This window comes from Lithobates pipiens, unplaced genomic scaffold (assembly GCF_037356315.1).
Source record: "Lithobates pipiens isolate NorthernLeopardFrog02 unplaced genomic scaffold, aLitPip1_a1.2 Scaffold_41, whole genome shotgun sequence".
In the NCBI taxonomy this organism is placed as follows: domain Eukaryota; kingdom Metazoa; phylum Chordata; class Amphibia; order Anura; family Ranidae; genus Lithobates; species Lithobates pipiens.
In genome coordinates, this window is record NW_027507861.1 from 6,617,183 (window position 1) to 6,629,335 (window position 12,153).

The window sequence follows — 12,153 nt, forward strand, 5'->3', positions numbered from 1 at the left end:
TTCTTGATTATTCTTTTATTGATTATTCTTTTGGGGCGATCAGGTCAAATGGGCACAGCCGATGACAGATCGGGCAGCAATGCAGTGCATTTTCGGGAGGACATCATATGAGGTCCACCAAAAATGACTAATGTCCCACCCATTGGACAATAGGCTGGTCGGGAAGTGGTTAAAGGTATGTTAAAAGATATGTTGTATCAATGGTTACTTATCTGAGGGGCAGAAAGTGCTCATTGCTCAAAGAACCCCTAACAACCTCTGGAGGAACCCTAGGCTTTTCATGGAACCCTAGCTGAGAAAGGCTGCTCTAAGGGAAAGTAAATTGAAGGAGATCACCCACATATGACTCTTGAAAGTGTTCTTTAATATTAAAAGATGAGATTGATAAAGTTAGGTGAATTTCTTTTTCTGTGACTTGACATTTTAAAGAACGTATCCTCTGGATATATTCAGAAGACCAGTAATAAAAGTCTATAAATTGCTGAACGTCTATGTTTTGTATCTCCATACATTTACCACCAATGTCTTTTTATCTTTACAGGTGATCACCATGTCTGTCCTGTAAATCCTGATTCTTAAAGTCATCATGCCATCGGAAAACCTTTCGATCTCCTTCCCCAGTGTGTTTCTCTTGGAAGGCCTTCCAGGCTGCGAGTCGGCTCACGTATGGATCTCCATCCCCATCTTCGTGATGTACCTGATGGCCGTCATCGGGAACAGTCTGCTGTTGAGCCTGATTATGACAGAAAGACATCTGCATGGCCCTATGTACTATTTTCTTTCTATTTTGTTCATAGCTGACATAATTGTATGCAGCTCCGTTGTCCCGAGAATGTTGGCCATCTTCTGGATGAACCTCAAGGAGATCACCTCCTTCTCCTGCCTTGTTCAGATGTTCTTCATCCATTTTTTCAGCTCTTTTGAATCTGGAATTCTCTTGGCCATGGCCTTTGACAGATACGTGGCAATCTGCAACCCTCTCCATTACACGACCACAATGACCAACACTTTAATAGGAAAGATAGTCACAGTTTTCCTTATCAGAGGAACCATTATAGTGACTCCATGTCCAGTGATGGCCAGTAGATTACCGTACTGCCAGACCAACCGTATTGCTCACTGCTATTGTGACCATATGGCAGTGGTGAAGTTGGCTTGTACTGATATTACTATCAATAGTGTTTTTGGGTTGACCGTTGTCCTGTTTGTCATCATATGTGACGTCACCTTCATTGCTGTGTCCTACTTCTTCATCCTGAGGTCAGTGTTGAAGCTCTCCTCTAGGGCTGCCAAAAAGAAAGCCTTTAGCACATGTACATCCCATGTCTTCGTCTTCCTCACGTCCTACACCCTGGGGGCCTTCTCCTGTGTGACCTACAGGATAGGTAGCATTGTCCCGTGTGTTCACATCATAATGGCCGTCTTTTACGTGCTCATCCCACCAGCCATAAACCCCATGATTTATGGTGTGAAGACCAAGGAGATCAGGACTGCCGTTTACAAAGTCATCACACAACTGTAAAATGAATATCAACTACGAGTTCCATCACAGACAGGACCTTATTTACCAAAGCTGTATTTCCTTTAGTATGAGTTTGCTGCAAATACTAAACCAAGGTTACAATAAAAATGTGTATTTATTTATTTGTTTATTTATTGAATCATTGAATTATGGTGAATCTGGGCTGAGCAAAGAACATGGAAGAATGTCTCCCTATTAACCACTTCATAACCACACTATAGCCAAAAGATGGGTACAGCGCGGCTCTGTTGTTCAGGGAAGGCATCCATGGTCCTCCTCCCAGAACCGCTTGTCAGTTATATTAAATACTTTTCTCATGTGCTGTCACAGCATGAGGAGAGGAGAGAGCTAGGAGGACCCGGCAAGTGTGACAGGGGACATGCAGCCTTATCGATTTAAAATTAGCGCAGCCGAGATACACAGAGTCCTGTGTACTTGGCCCCTCTGAGCTCCCCTCGGCTCCTCTCGCAGTCCCGCCAAGTCCCGCCCCTTGGCCCAGCTCCTCTGATGGATATAACACAGGTCCAATGGTGGGACTGGGCGTGACTGCGAGCGGAGCCAAGCCTAGCTGAGTACACAGTACACTCGGCTATGTGTATATGGGCCGCGCTCTCTCCTCCACACAGGGTGGATCAACGTATAACACACACCCACGATTTTTCCCTGATTTTAAGGGGAAAAGAGTGTGTGTTATACGCCAATAAATACGGTAATTACTACATTTCATAACAGCAACTTAACCACTTGCTTACCGGGCACTTAAACCCCCCTCCTGCCCAGACCAATTTTCAGCTTTCAGTGCTGATGCACTTTGAATGACAATTGCGCGGTCATACAACACTGTACCCAAATGAAATTTTTATCATTTTTTTTCCCACAAATAGAGCTTTCTTTTGGTGGTATTTAATTACAGCTGGGAGTTTTATTTTTTGCTAAACAAACAAGAAAAAATGCTAAATTAAAAAAATAAAAATAAATCATGTTTAATAGTTTGTTATAAAATTTTGCAAACAGGTAATTTTTCCCCTTCATTGAAATGCCCTGATGAGGCGGCACTGGTGGGCACTGATAGGCGGCACTGGTGGACACTGATAGGCTGCACTGGTGGGCACTGATAGGCACAGATAAGGTGGCACCGATAGGCACAGATAAGGCAGTACTGATGGGCACAGATAAGGCGGCACTAATGAGCAAAGATGGGCACAGATAAGATGGCACTGATAGGTGGCATGGATGGGTGGCACGGATGGGTGGCACAGATGGGTGGCACTAAGGGGCAATGATAGGTACCACTGATAGATGGGACTGATGGGCACTGATAGGTGGCTCTGATAGGTGGCACTGCTGGACACTGATGGGCGGCACTGATGGGCACTGGTAGATGACACTGATGGGCACGGATATGTGGCACTGAGGTGCAGCACTGTTGTTGAGGCAGATTGTGGGCTCTGATAGGTGGCACTGTGGGCACTGATAGATGGCACTGTGGGTACTAATGTATGGCACTGTGGGCACTGATGGGTGGCACTGTGGGCACTGATGGGTGGCACTATGGGCACTGATGGGTGGCACTGTTGGGTGGCACTTTTTTTAATATCTGGGTGGTACTGGCAGGGGGCAGGTAAGCACTGATGAGCTGGCCGTGATCGGGACTGATGTCCTGATCACAGCCGCCGGCGATTACCGGCTCTGTTGTGTCACATGATCCGCTGTCATTGGCTAACAGCTGATCACGTGGTAAGGGGTCGGGATCAACCCCTTACTCCGATCTGTGATCAGGCGAGTCTCATAGACCCCCTCAGGGGGTGCGCAGGCCGCTCGTGCACGGGACGACGTCAATAGACATAGTCCCGGCAAAGCAGGTCCGCGCTGTAGCCGTCATTCGGCTATAGCGCGGATCTCTAGTGGTTAAAGAAAGTTATCTTTTTCAATTATTTTTTTCGTTTTTTTTTTAGAAAATGCTCTATTTGTGTGAAAAAAAAACTATAAAAATGTCACATGGGTACAATGCTGCATGACCGCGCGATTGTCATTCAAAGTGTGACAGCACTGAAAGCTGAAAATCGGCCTGGGCAGAAAGAGGGTGAAAGTGCCCGGTATTGAAGGGGTTAAAACGGCTCATTCAAAAAACAAGACTACATATTTTTTAAGCATCATGTGTGGTGGACATTCATGAGCAAAACATTTTTTTTTGTTTTACATTTGGCAAAAAAGGGTCAAAATCTTTGGCAAACATTAGAGAGTGTACTAATGAGTGGCTGTAGCTGCCTGGATAAAGGTGGGTGGAGGGTGCTCTCCAGAAGGGTAGGGTCATATGCCTTAGGTACAGCCAAACCTGTATTTAGGGCACAGTCTAGATACAACCGGCAGGAGGGTTGGAGGGGGCTTTCCTGAAAGGAGGAGGTGATTAGTGATGGCCGAACGGTTCGCCCGGCGGTCGTTTCGCGGCGAATTTCCGACTTTCGCCGTCCGCGGGTTCGAACGCCTTTTTCCGTCGTTCGCCCCGGCGGACTTACGTGTTTAATGTATACAAGAACTTTAACCTTTCGTGACACGTTTATCATGTGTTACAGGACAACCAATTGAGACATGACAGCTCATGGACACTTGGACATTCCCCCTAACCTATAAATACACCCGATCCGGTGGCCATTTTACATTCTTTCTTCTGTCACTGTAGGGAAAGGATCCTGTGTGGAGTAGGGACAGAGAAAACGCTAGCTATTTGGTACACAAAAGTTCTTTTCAGGACTGGTATAGGTGTTAGGTCAGCAGCCTGAGTTTCTTTTGTCAGTTTAGATAAAGGGACAGAGCGCTGTATGCTGCTATTTTAGGGACAGCTCAGCCAGATTAGTCTTTCTTCATCATCATCATCATCATCATCATTAGCTGTTACTATCAGGTCCACAAAAGAGCTGTTCCAGCTAATCGTTCCAGCCTACTCTTTTTTGCCAATTTGTATAGGGACAGGCAGGAAGCAGTGTGTCAGGCAGTGAGGATAATTTTAAAGACTTGCTGTTACTATTAGTTCCACAAAGGTTCTTTTCAGGACTGGTATCAGTGGTACGGTAATAGGCTTGTACACGTATAATATTCTTTCTTCCAAATATAGAAAGAATATTATACTTGACTGCTGCCCTTCTGCTGCAGTCTGCTAATCATTCACAACTCACTTGTTCCACAAAAGTTCTTATAAGGACTGGTAACTTGGTCTGTCTAGGGTGCTACGGTACATAGGCTTGGGTGCGGTACAGTCTGCTGTTCTGTAAGGACCGCTATCGGTCCACAATAGATAGGGTTGCCGTGCACTACTGCTGACCGCTGCCCTATACTGCAGCAGTCCTTCAGCGGTATAGGGACTGACGCACAGTCTGCTAAACACTAATACACAACCTGCTTGGTCCACAAAAGTTCTTATAAGGACTGGTAACTTGGTATAGGGTGCTACGGTACATAGGCCTGAGTGCGTTACAGTCTGCTGTTCTGTAAGGACCGCTATCGGTCCACAATACATAGGGTTGCCGTGCACTACTGCTGACCGCTGCCCTATACTGCAGCAGTCCTTCAGCGGTATAGGGACTGACGCACAGTCTGCTAAACACTAACACACAACCTGCTTGGTCCACAAAAGTTCTTATAAGGACTGGTAACTTGGTATAGGGTGCTACGGTACATAGGCCTGAGTGCGTTACAGTCTGCTGTTCTGTAAGGACCGCTATCGGTCCACAATACATAGGGTTGCCGTGCACTACTGCTGACCGCTGCCCTATACTGCAGCAGTCCTTCATTGGTATAGGGACTGACGTACAGTCTGCTAATCACTAACACACAACCTGCTTGGTCCACAAAAGTTCTTATAAGGACTGGTAACTTGGTATAGGGTGCTACGGTACATAGGCCTGAGTGCAGTACAGTCTGCTGTTCTGTAAGGACCGCTATCGGTCCACAATACATAGGGTTGACGTGCACTACTGCTGACCGCTGCCCTATACTGCAGCAGTCCTTCATTGGTATAGGGACTGACGTACAGTCTGCTAATCACTAACACACAACCTGCTTGGTCCACAAAAGTTCTTATAAGGACTGGTAACTTGGTATAGGGTGCTACGGTACATAGGCCTGAGTGCAGTACAGTCTGCTGTTCTGTAAGGACCGCTATCGGTCCACAATACATAGGGTTGCCGTGCACTACTGCTGACCGCTGCCCTATACTGCAGCAGTCCTTCATTGGTATAGGGACTGACGTACAGTCTGCTAATCACTAACACACAACCTGCTTGGTCCACAAAAGTTTTTATAAGGACTGGTAACTTGGTATAGGGTGCTACGGTACATAGGCCTGAGTGCAGTACAGTCTGCTGTTCTGTAAGGACCGCTATCGGTCCACAATACATAGGGTTGACGTGCACTACTGCTGACCGCTGCCCTATACTGCAGCAGTCCTTCAGCGGTATAGGGACTGACGCACAGTCTGCTAATCACTAACACACAACCTGCTTGGTCCACAAAAGTTCTTATAAGGACTGGTAACTTGGTATAGGGTGCTACGGTACATAGGCCTGAGTGCGTTACAGTCTGCTGTTCTGTAAGGACCGCTATCGGTCCACAATACATAGGGTTGCCGTGCACTACTGCTGACCGCTGCCCTATACTGCAGCAGTCCTTCAGCGGTATAGGGACTGACGCACAGTCTGCTAAACACTAACACACAACCTGCTTGGTCCACAAAAGTTTTTATAAGGACTGGTAACTTGGTATAGGGTGCTACGGTACATAGGCCTGAGTGCAGTACAGTCTGCTGTTCTGTAAGGACCGCTATCGGTCCACAATACATAGGGTTGCCGTGCACTACTGCTGACCGCTGCCCTATACTGCAGCAGTCCTTCATTGGTATAGGGACTGACGTACAGTCTGCTAATCACTAACACACAACCTGCTTGGTCCACAAAAGTTCTTATAAGGACTGGTAACTTGGTATAGGGTGCTACGGTACATAGGCCTGAGTGCGTTACAGTCTGCTGTTCTGTAAGGACCGCTATCGGTCCACAATACATAGGGTTGCCGTGCACTACTGCTGACCGCTGCCCTATACTGCAGCAGTCCTTCATTGGTATAGGGACTGACGTACAGTCTGCTAATCACTAACACACAACCTGCTTGGTCCACAAAAGTTCTTATAAGGACTGGTAACTTGGTATAGGGTGCTACGGTACATAGGCCTGAGTGCGTTACAGTCTGCTGTTCTGTAAGGACCGCTATCGGTCCACAATACATAGGGTTGCCGTGCACTACTGCTGACCGCTGCCCTATACTGCAGCAGTCCTTCATTGGTATAGGGACTGACGTACAGTCTGCTAATCACTAACACACAACCTGCTTGGTCCACAAAAGTTCTTATAAGGACTGGTAACTTGGTATAGGGTGCTACGGTACATAGGCCTGAGTGCGTTACAGTCTGCTGTTCTGTAAGGACCGCTATCGGTCCACAATACATAGGGTTGCCGTGCACTACTGCTGACCGCTGCCCTATACTGCAGCAGTCCTTCATTGGTATAGGGACTGACGTACAGTCTGCTAATCACTAACACACAACCTGCTTGTTCCACAAAAGTTCTTATAAGGACTGGTAACTTGGTATAGGGTGCTACGGTACATAGGCTTGAGTGCGGTACAGTCTGCTGTTCTGTAAGGACCGCTATCGGTCCACAATAGATAGGGTTGACGTGCACCACTGCTGACCGCTGCCCTATACTGCAGCAGTCCTTCAGCGGTATAGGGACTGACGTACAGTCTGCTAAACACTAATACACAACCTGCTTGGTCCACAAAAGTTCTTATAAGGACTGGTAACTTGGTATAGGGTGCTACGGTACATAGGCTTGAGTGCGGTACAGTCTGCTGTTCTGTAAGGACCGCTATAGGTCCACAATAGATAGGGTTGACGTGCACCACTGCTGACCGCTCACCTATACTGCAGCAGTCCTTCAGCGGTATAGGGACTAAGAGTTTTGTCACAGGGTCATTTAAAAAATGACATGCAGAGGAAGAGGCAGGCCCTTCCGCAGGGGTGGTAGGGGTAGGGCAGGAGCAACAGGCTTGAGCCAAAGTGGGAAGTTGCAGAAGGTGCGTTCAATTACTTTAAAGGATGCACCAGACTTGGTTGAGTGGCTCGCTCAGCCTTACTCTTCTGCACCCTCCTCATCCTCTCGATCTGCACCCTCTTCTTCACTCTCTGCTATGTGCACCCCCAAAGACACTACCACCAACAACACGACCACCACCACCACCACCACATACCTTCCGCTTGAGTCACTGGAATTATTTTCCGATCCATATCAAGAGGACATTTCTGATGCGCAGCCACTCTTGGTATTGGATCAGGAAGAGGAGGTAGCAACAAGCGCTACTCAGCAGTCTGACGCCAGTACCCAGATCAGCCCAAGGAGGAGGTTGGTCCCCGGTGTTGCTGCCTACTCCGAGATCTCTACTTATAGCGGTGGGGAAGGTGACGTTGATGATGACGTGTCTAGTGATGTCACGTGGGTGCCCACAAGAGAGGAAGAGGAGGGGAGTTCAGAGGGAGATATGGACCAGCAGATAGGGAGGAGAAGCAGCAATGACTTACATTGCACAGCAGGGACAAAGCAGACTGCAAATGTATCAGGAGCGAGTCATCGACCATGTACGGTCACATCTGGCGCTCCCAGGACACCGGCACATGGCTCCGCAGTGTGGGCTTTTTTTAACGTGTCCGCTGCTGACAATAGCGTTGCCATCTGCAATCTTTGCAGTCAACGCGTTAGTCGCGGTAAGCCCAATACTCACCTAGGGACGACCGCCTTAAGAAGGCACATGAGCAGCCATCACCGAGCCCAGTGGGAGCAACGGAACACACAAAGCCACACTGCAGGCTCTCACCGTCCAGCCTCGTCTTCTACTTCTCCTTCTCCTCTCTCCTCACAATTGTCCTCCACTCCACCTTCCATCACGCCAAGCTCACATTTTTCTGCAAAAAGGCAGGCTTCCGTGGGCCTAATGTTTGAGCGTAAAAAAATGATGACGCCGGATAACCCTCTTGCCCAACGGTTGGCGGCTGGCTTGTCAGAACTCATAGCCCGCCAACTACTGCCATATAAACTGGTGGACTCGGAGGCCTTTCGCAAATTTGTGGCCATTGGAACACCACAATGGAAGGTCCCAGGAAGGAAGTATTTCTCAGAGAAGGGCATCCCAGAGCTATATGGCCATGTTCAGCGGCAAGTGAATGTATCTCTGGCACACAGTGTCGGTGCCAAGATACATCTGACCACAGACACGTGGTCTAGCAAACACGGGCAGGGAAGGTATATCAGTTTTACTGCCCACTGGGTGAACCTTCTGACGGCCGTCAAGCATGTAACCCGTGGCACCCGTGTAGATTTGGTTTTACCGCCACGGATTGCATGCAGGCCTGACTCTTCTTCTCCTCCTCCTACTCCATCCTCCTCCCTCTCCTCCTCAGCTGCCTCCTCCTTTTCCGCTGCTAGCGTCTCTTCCACTGCACCGCCCAAGCTCCCCAGAACCTATTCCACATGCCAGGTGAGACGTTGCCATGCCGTGCTGCGTCTGTTGTGCCTGGAAGCAAAGAGCCACACTGGCCCGGCACTCCTTTCAGCTTTGCGTTCACAGGCAGATGAGTGGCTAACACCGCTCAATTTGACAGTTGGTAAAGTGGTGTGTGACAACGGTGCCAATCTGCTTAGCGCATTGAAACAGGGCAAAATCACGCACGTGCCGTGCATGGCACACGTCTTAAACTTGGTCGTGCAGCGATTCCTTGTCAAATACCCTGGGGTCCAGGACATCTTGCGGCAGGCAAGGAAAATCTCGGCCCATTTCAGAAGATCTTACACGGCCATGGCTCGCCTTGCTGACATTCAGCGGCGACACCATCTGCCGGTCAGACGTCTTATTTGCGATTGCCCGACGCGATGGAACTCAACCTTCTATATGCTTGATAGGCTGCTCCAGCAGAAACGTGCAGTTAACGTCTACCTGTATGAACTCTGCGAAAGAAACGGTTCTGGGGAGCTGGGTTTTTTTTCACCGCGCCAGTGGCTGCTCATGCGCGACACATGCAGACTTCTGCGGCCATTTGAGGAGATCACCAAACTGGTCAGTCGCAGCCATGGCGCCATCAGTGACATGGTACCTTATGCCTTCTTTCTGGAGCGTGCATTGCGTCGTGTCATTGATCAGGCTGTGGAGGAGCAGGAGCGGGAAGATGAGGAAGTCGCAATGCTGGATGAATTCCCAGGGGGGGCTACTCTATCTGAGACAAGTCAACAACAGGAGTCTGATGAGGAGTCAGAGGAGGATGGTGCCGGGGCGGATGAGCAGGAGCAAGAAGAGCATGCTTTAAACCTTTCTGGGATCCCTGTTGTGCGAGGATGGGGAGAGGAGAATGAAGAGGACGACATTATCCTGGATGATGAGCAGGAGCCAGGCCACCACACCGCTTCCACTTTAGTGCAAATGGGGGCCTTCATGCTCCAGTGTTTTAATAGGGACCCCCGTATAAAAAGCATGAGGGTCAAGGACCAGTACTGGGTGGCAACGTACTTAGACCCCCGGTACAAACACAAAATGGCGGAAATGTTACCGCCGTCGCAGAGGGCTGTCAGAATGCAGCACTTCCAGGCCTTGCTTCGAGAAATGCTGCATTCTGCTTTTGCGTGCGCTGGCAGAGGAGCAATTCCCACTCCCAGAGAAGGATTTGCGGGTACCAATCCAACAGCGCCTGCAAGAAGAGGCCGGTTTGAAGATGTGTTGGTGACTTCGGATATGAGGTCATTCTTTCAGCCGACCCATCGACAGGTGTCATCCGGATCCAGCATCAGGGAACGCCTAGACCGTCAGGTGTCCGACTACATTGGGTTAACGGCCGATGTGGACGCTCTGAGGAGTGATGAACCCCTAGACTACTGGGTGGGCAGGCTTGACCTCTGGCCAGAGCTTGCCCAATTTGCAATCGAACTGTTGGCTTGCCCCTCATCCAGTGTCCTGTCCGAAAGGACGTTCAGCGCAGCAGGGGGGATTGTGACCGATAAGCGTACTCGCCTAGCTCACCACAGTGTTAACTACCTCACATTTCTAAAAATGAATGAGGCATGGATCTCGGAGGAATTCAACACATGTGATCAGTAGACCATGTATATGTCTATAAACAATTTTTGGAATCAAGCACACAGACCTTCTTAATTCATTTGGCTCACTTCCCTGACCCAAAAAAGCACACCGTACTATATGCCCCTACCCTCCTCTTTGAAGAGGTTGAGCGGTGTCATATTTCTACTGGGGCTGCTTATTATGAGGGGTTCCCACCATCCCTGTGCTGTGCTGACTTCCTCCTGGGTGTTCTTATTATGAGGGGCTCCCACCATCCCTGTGCTGTGCTGACTTCCTCCTGGGGGTTCTTATTATGAGGGGATCACACCATCCCTGTGCTGTGCTGACTTCCTCCTGGGGCTGCTTACGGTGCTGCTGTCAGCGCTGTATGTCACGGAGCTGCTGTCAGCGCTGTATGTCACGGAGCTGCTGTCAGCGCTGTATGTCACGGAGCTGCTGTCAGCGCTGTATGTCACGGAGCTGCTGTCAGCGCTGTATGTCACGGAGCTGCTGTCAGCGCTGTATGTCACGGAGCTGCTGTCAGCGCTGTATGTCACGGAGCTGCTGTCAGCGCTGTATGTCACGGTGCTGCTGTCAGCGCTGTATGTCACGGAGCTGCTGTCAGCGCTGTATGTCACGGAGCTGCTGTCAGTGCTGTATGTCACGGAGCTGCTGTCAGCGCTGTATGTCACGGAGCTGCTGTCAGCGCTGTATGTCACGGAGCTGCTGTCAGCGCTGTATGTCACGGTGCTGCTGTCAGCGCTGTATGTCACGGAGCTGCTGTCAGCGCTGTATGTCACGGAGCTGCTGTCAGTGCTGTATGTCACGGAGCTGCTGTCAGCGCTGTATGTCACGGAGCTGCTGTCAGCGCTGTATGTCACGGAGCTGCTGTCAGCGCTGTATGTCACGGTGCTGCTGTCAGCGCTGTATGTCACGGAGCTGCTGTCAGCGCTGTATGTCACGGAGCTGCTGTCAGCGCTGTATGTCACGGAGCTGCTGTCAGCGCTGTATGTCACGGAGCTGCTGTCAGCGCTGTATGTCACGGAGCTGCTGTCAGCGCTGTATGTCACGGTGCTGATGTCAGTGCTCTGTATTACGGTGCTGCTGTCAGTGCTCTGTATCTCCTGCACCCTCTTGTTTGCCTACCCTGGTCCCTGACCTTCCCTCTCCTCCATTGCCTTCATTAGCTCCATAGTCCTGAATTGTCAGAACAATTTCCCAAATAAAAAAAAAATGCTTGTAGTTATCGATCCCAAATTCACCTCATACATGTATTATGCTATTGTCCAGGTGGTGGGACTACGTGCTACCCCCTAATAATTACCCCGTGGCCGCAAATTCGACCTAAAGGTTTGCGAAATTCGCCTCCCATTGAAGTCAATGGAGCCCGCGGCGAACGGTCGTTTTCGCGAACGTTTGTGCCCGTTCGCGTTTCGCGTTCGCGAAACGTCCCGTCGGAAGTTCGTCCATCACTAGAGGTGATC

General features: G+C 49.5%; 1 protein-coding gene across 1 annotated transcript; it reads left to right on the forward strand.

The window, feature by feature from the left end:
• Positions 1-548: 548 nt before the first annotated feature.
• LOC143956714 (olfactory receptor 52K1-like) lies at positions 549-1,570 on the forward strand. The gene has a single exon (XM_077466906.1). The coding sequence runs from the start codon at positions 587-589 to the stop codon at positions 1,520-1,522; it is 936 nt and encodes a 311-aa protein (XP_077323032.1). The 5' UTR covers positions 549-586; the 3' UTR covers positions 1,523-1,570.
• Positions 1,571-12,153: the final 10,583 nt, after the last annotated feature.

Coding starts and splice junctions, on each gene's coding strand:
- LOC143956714 (XM_077466906.1), top strand. CDS start 587: ATGCCATCGGAAAACCTTTCGATCTCCTTCCCCAGTGTGTTTCTCTTG.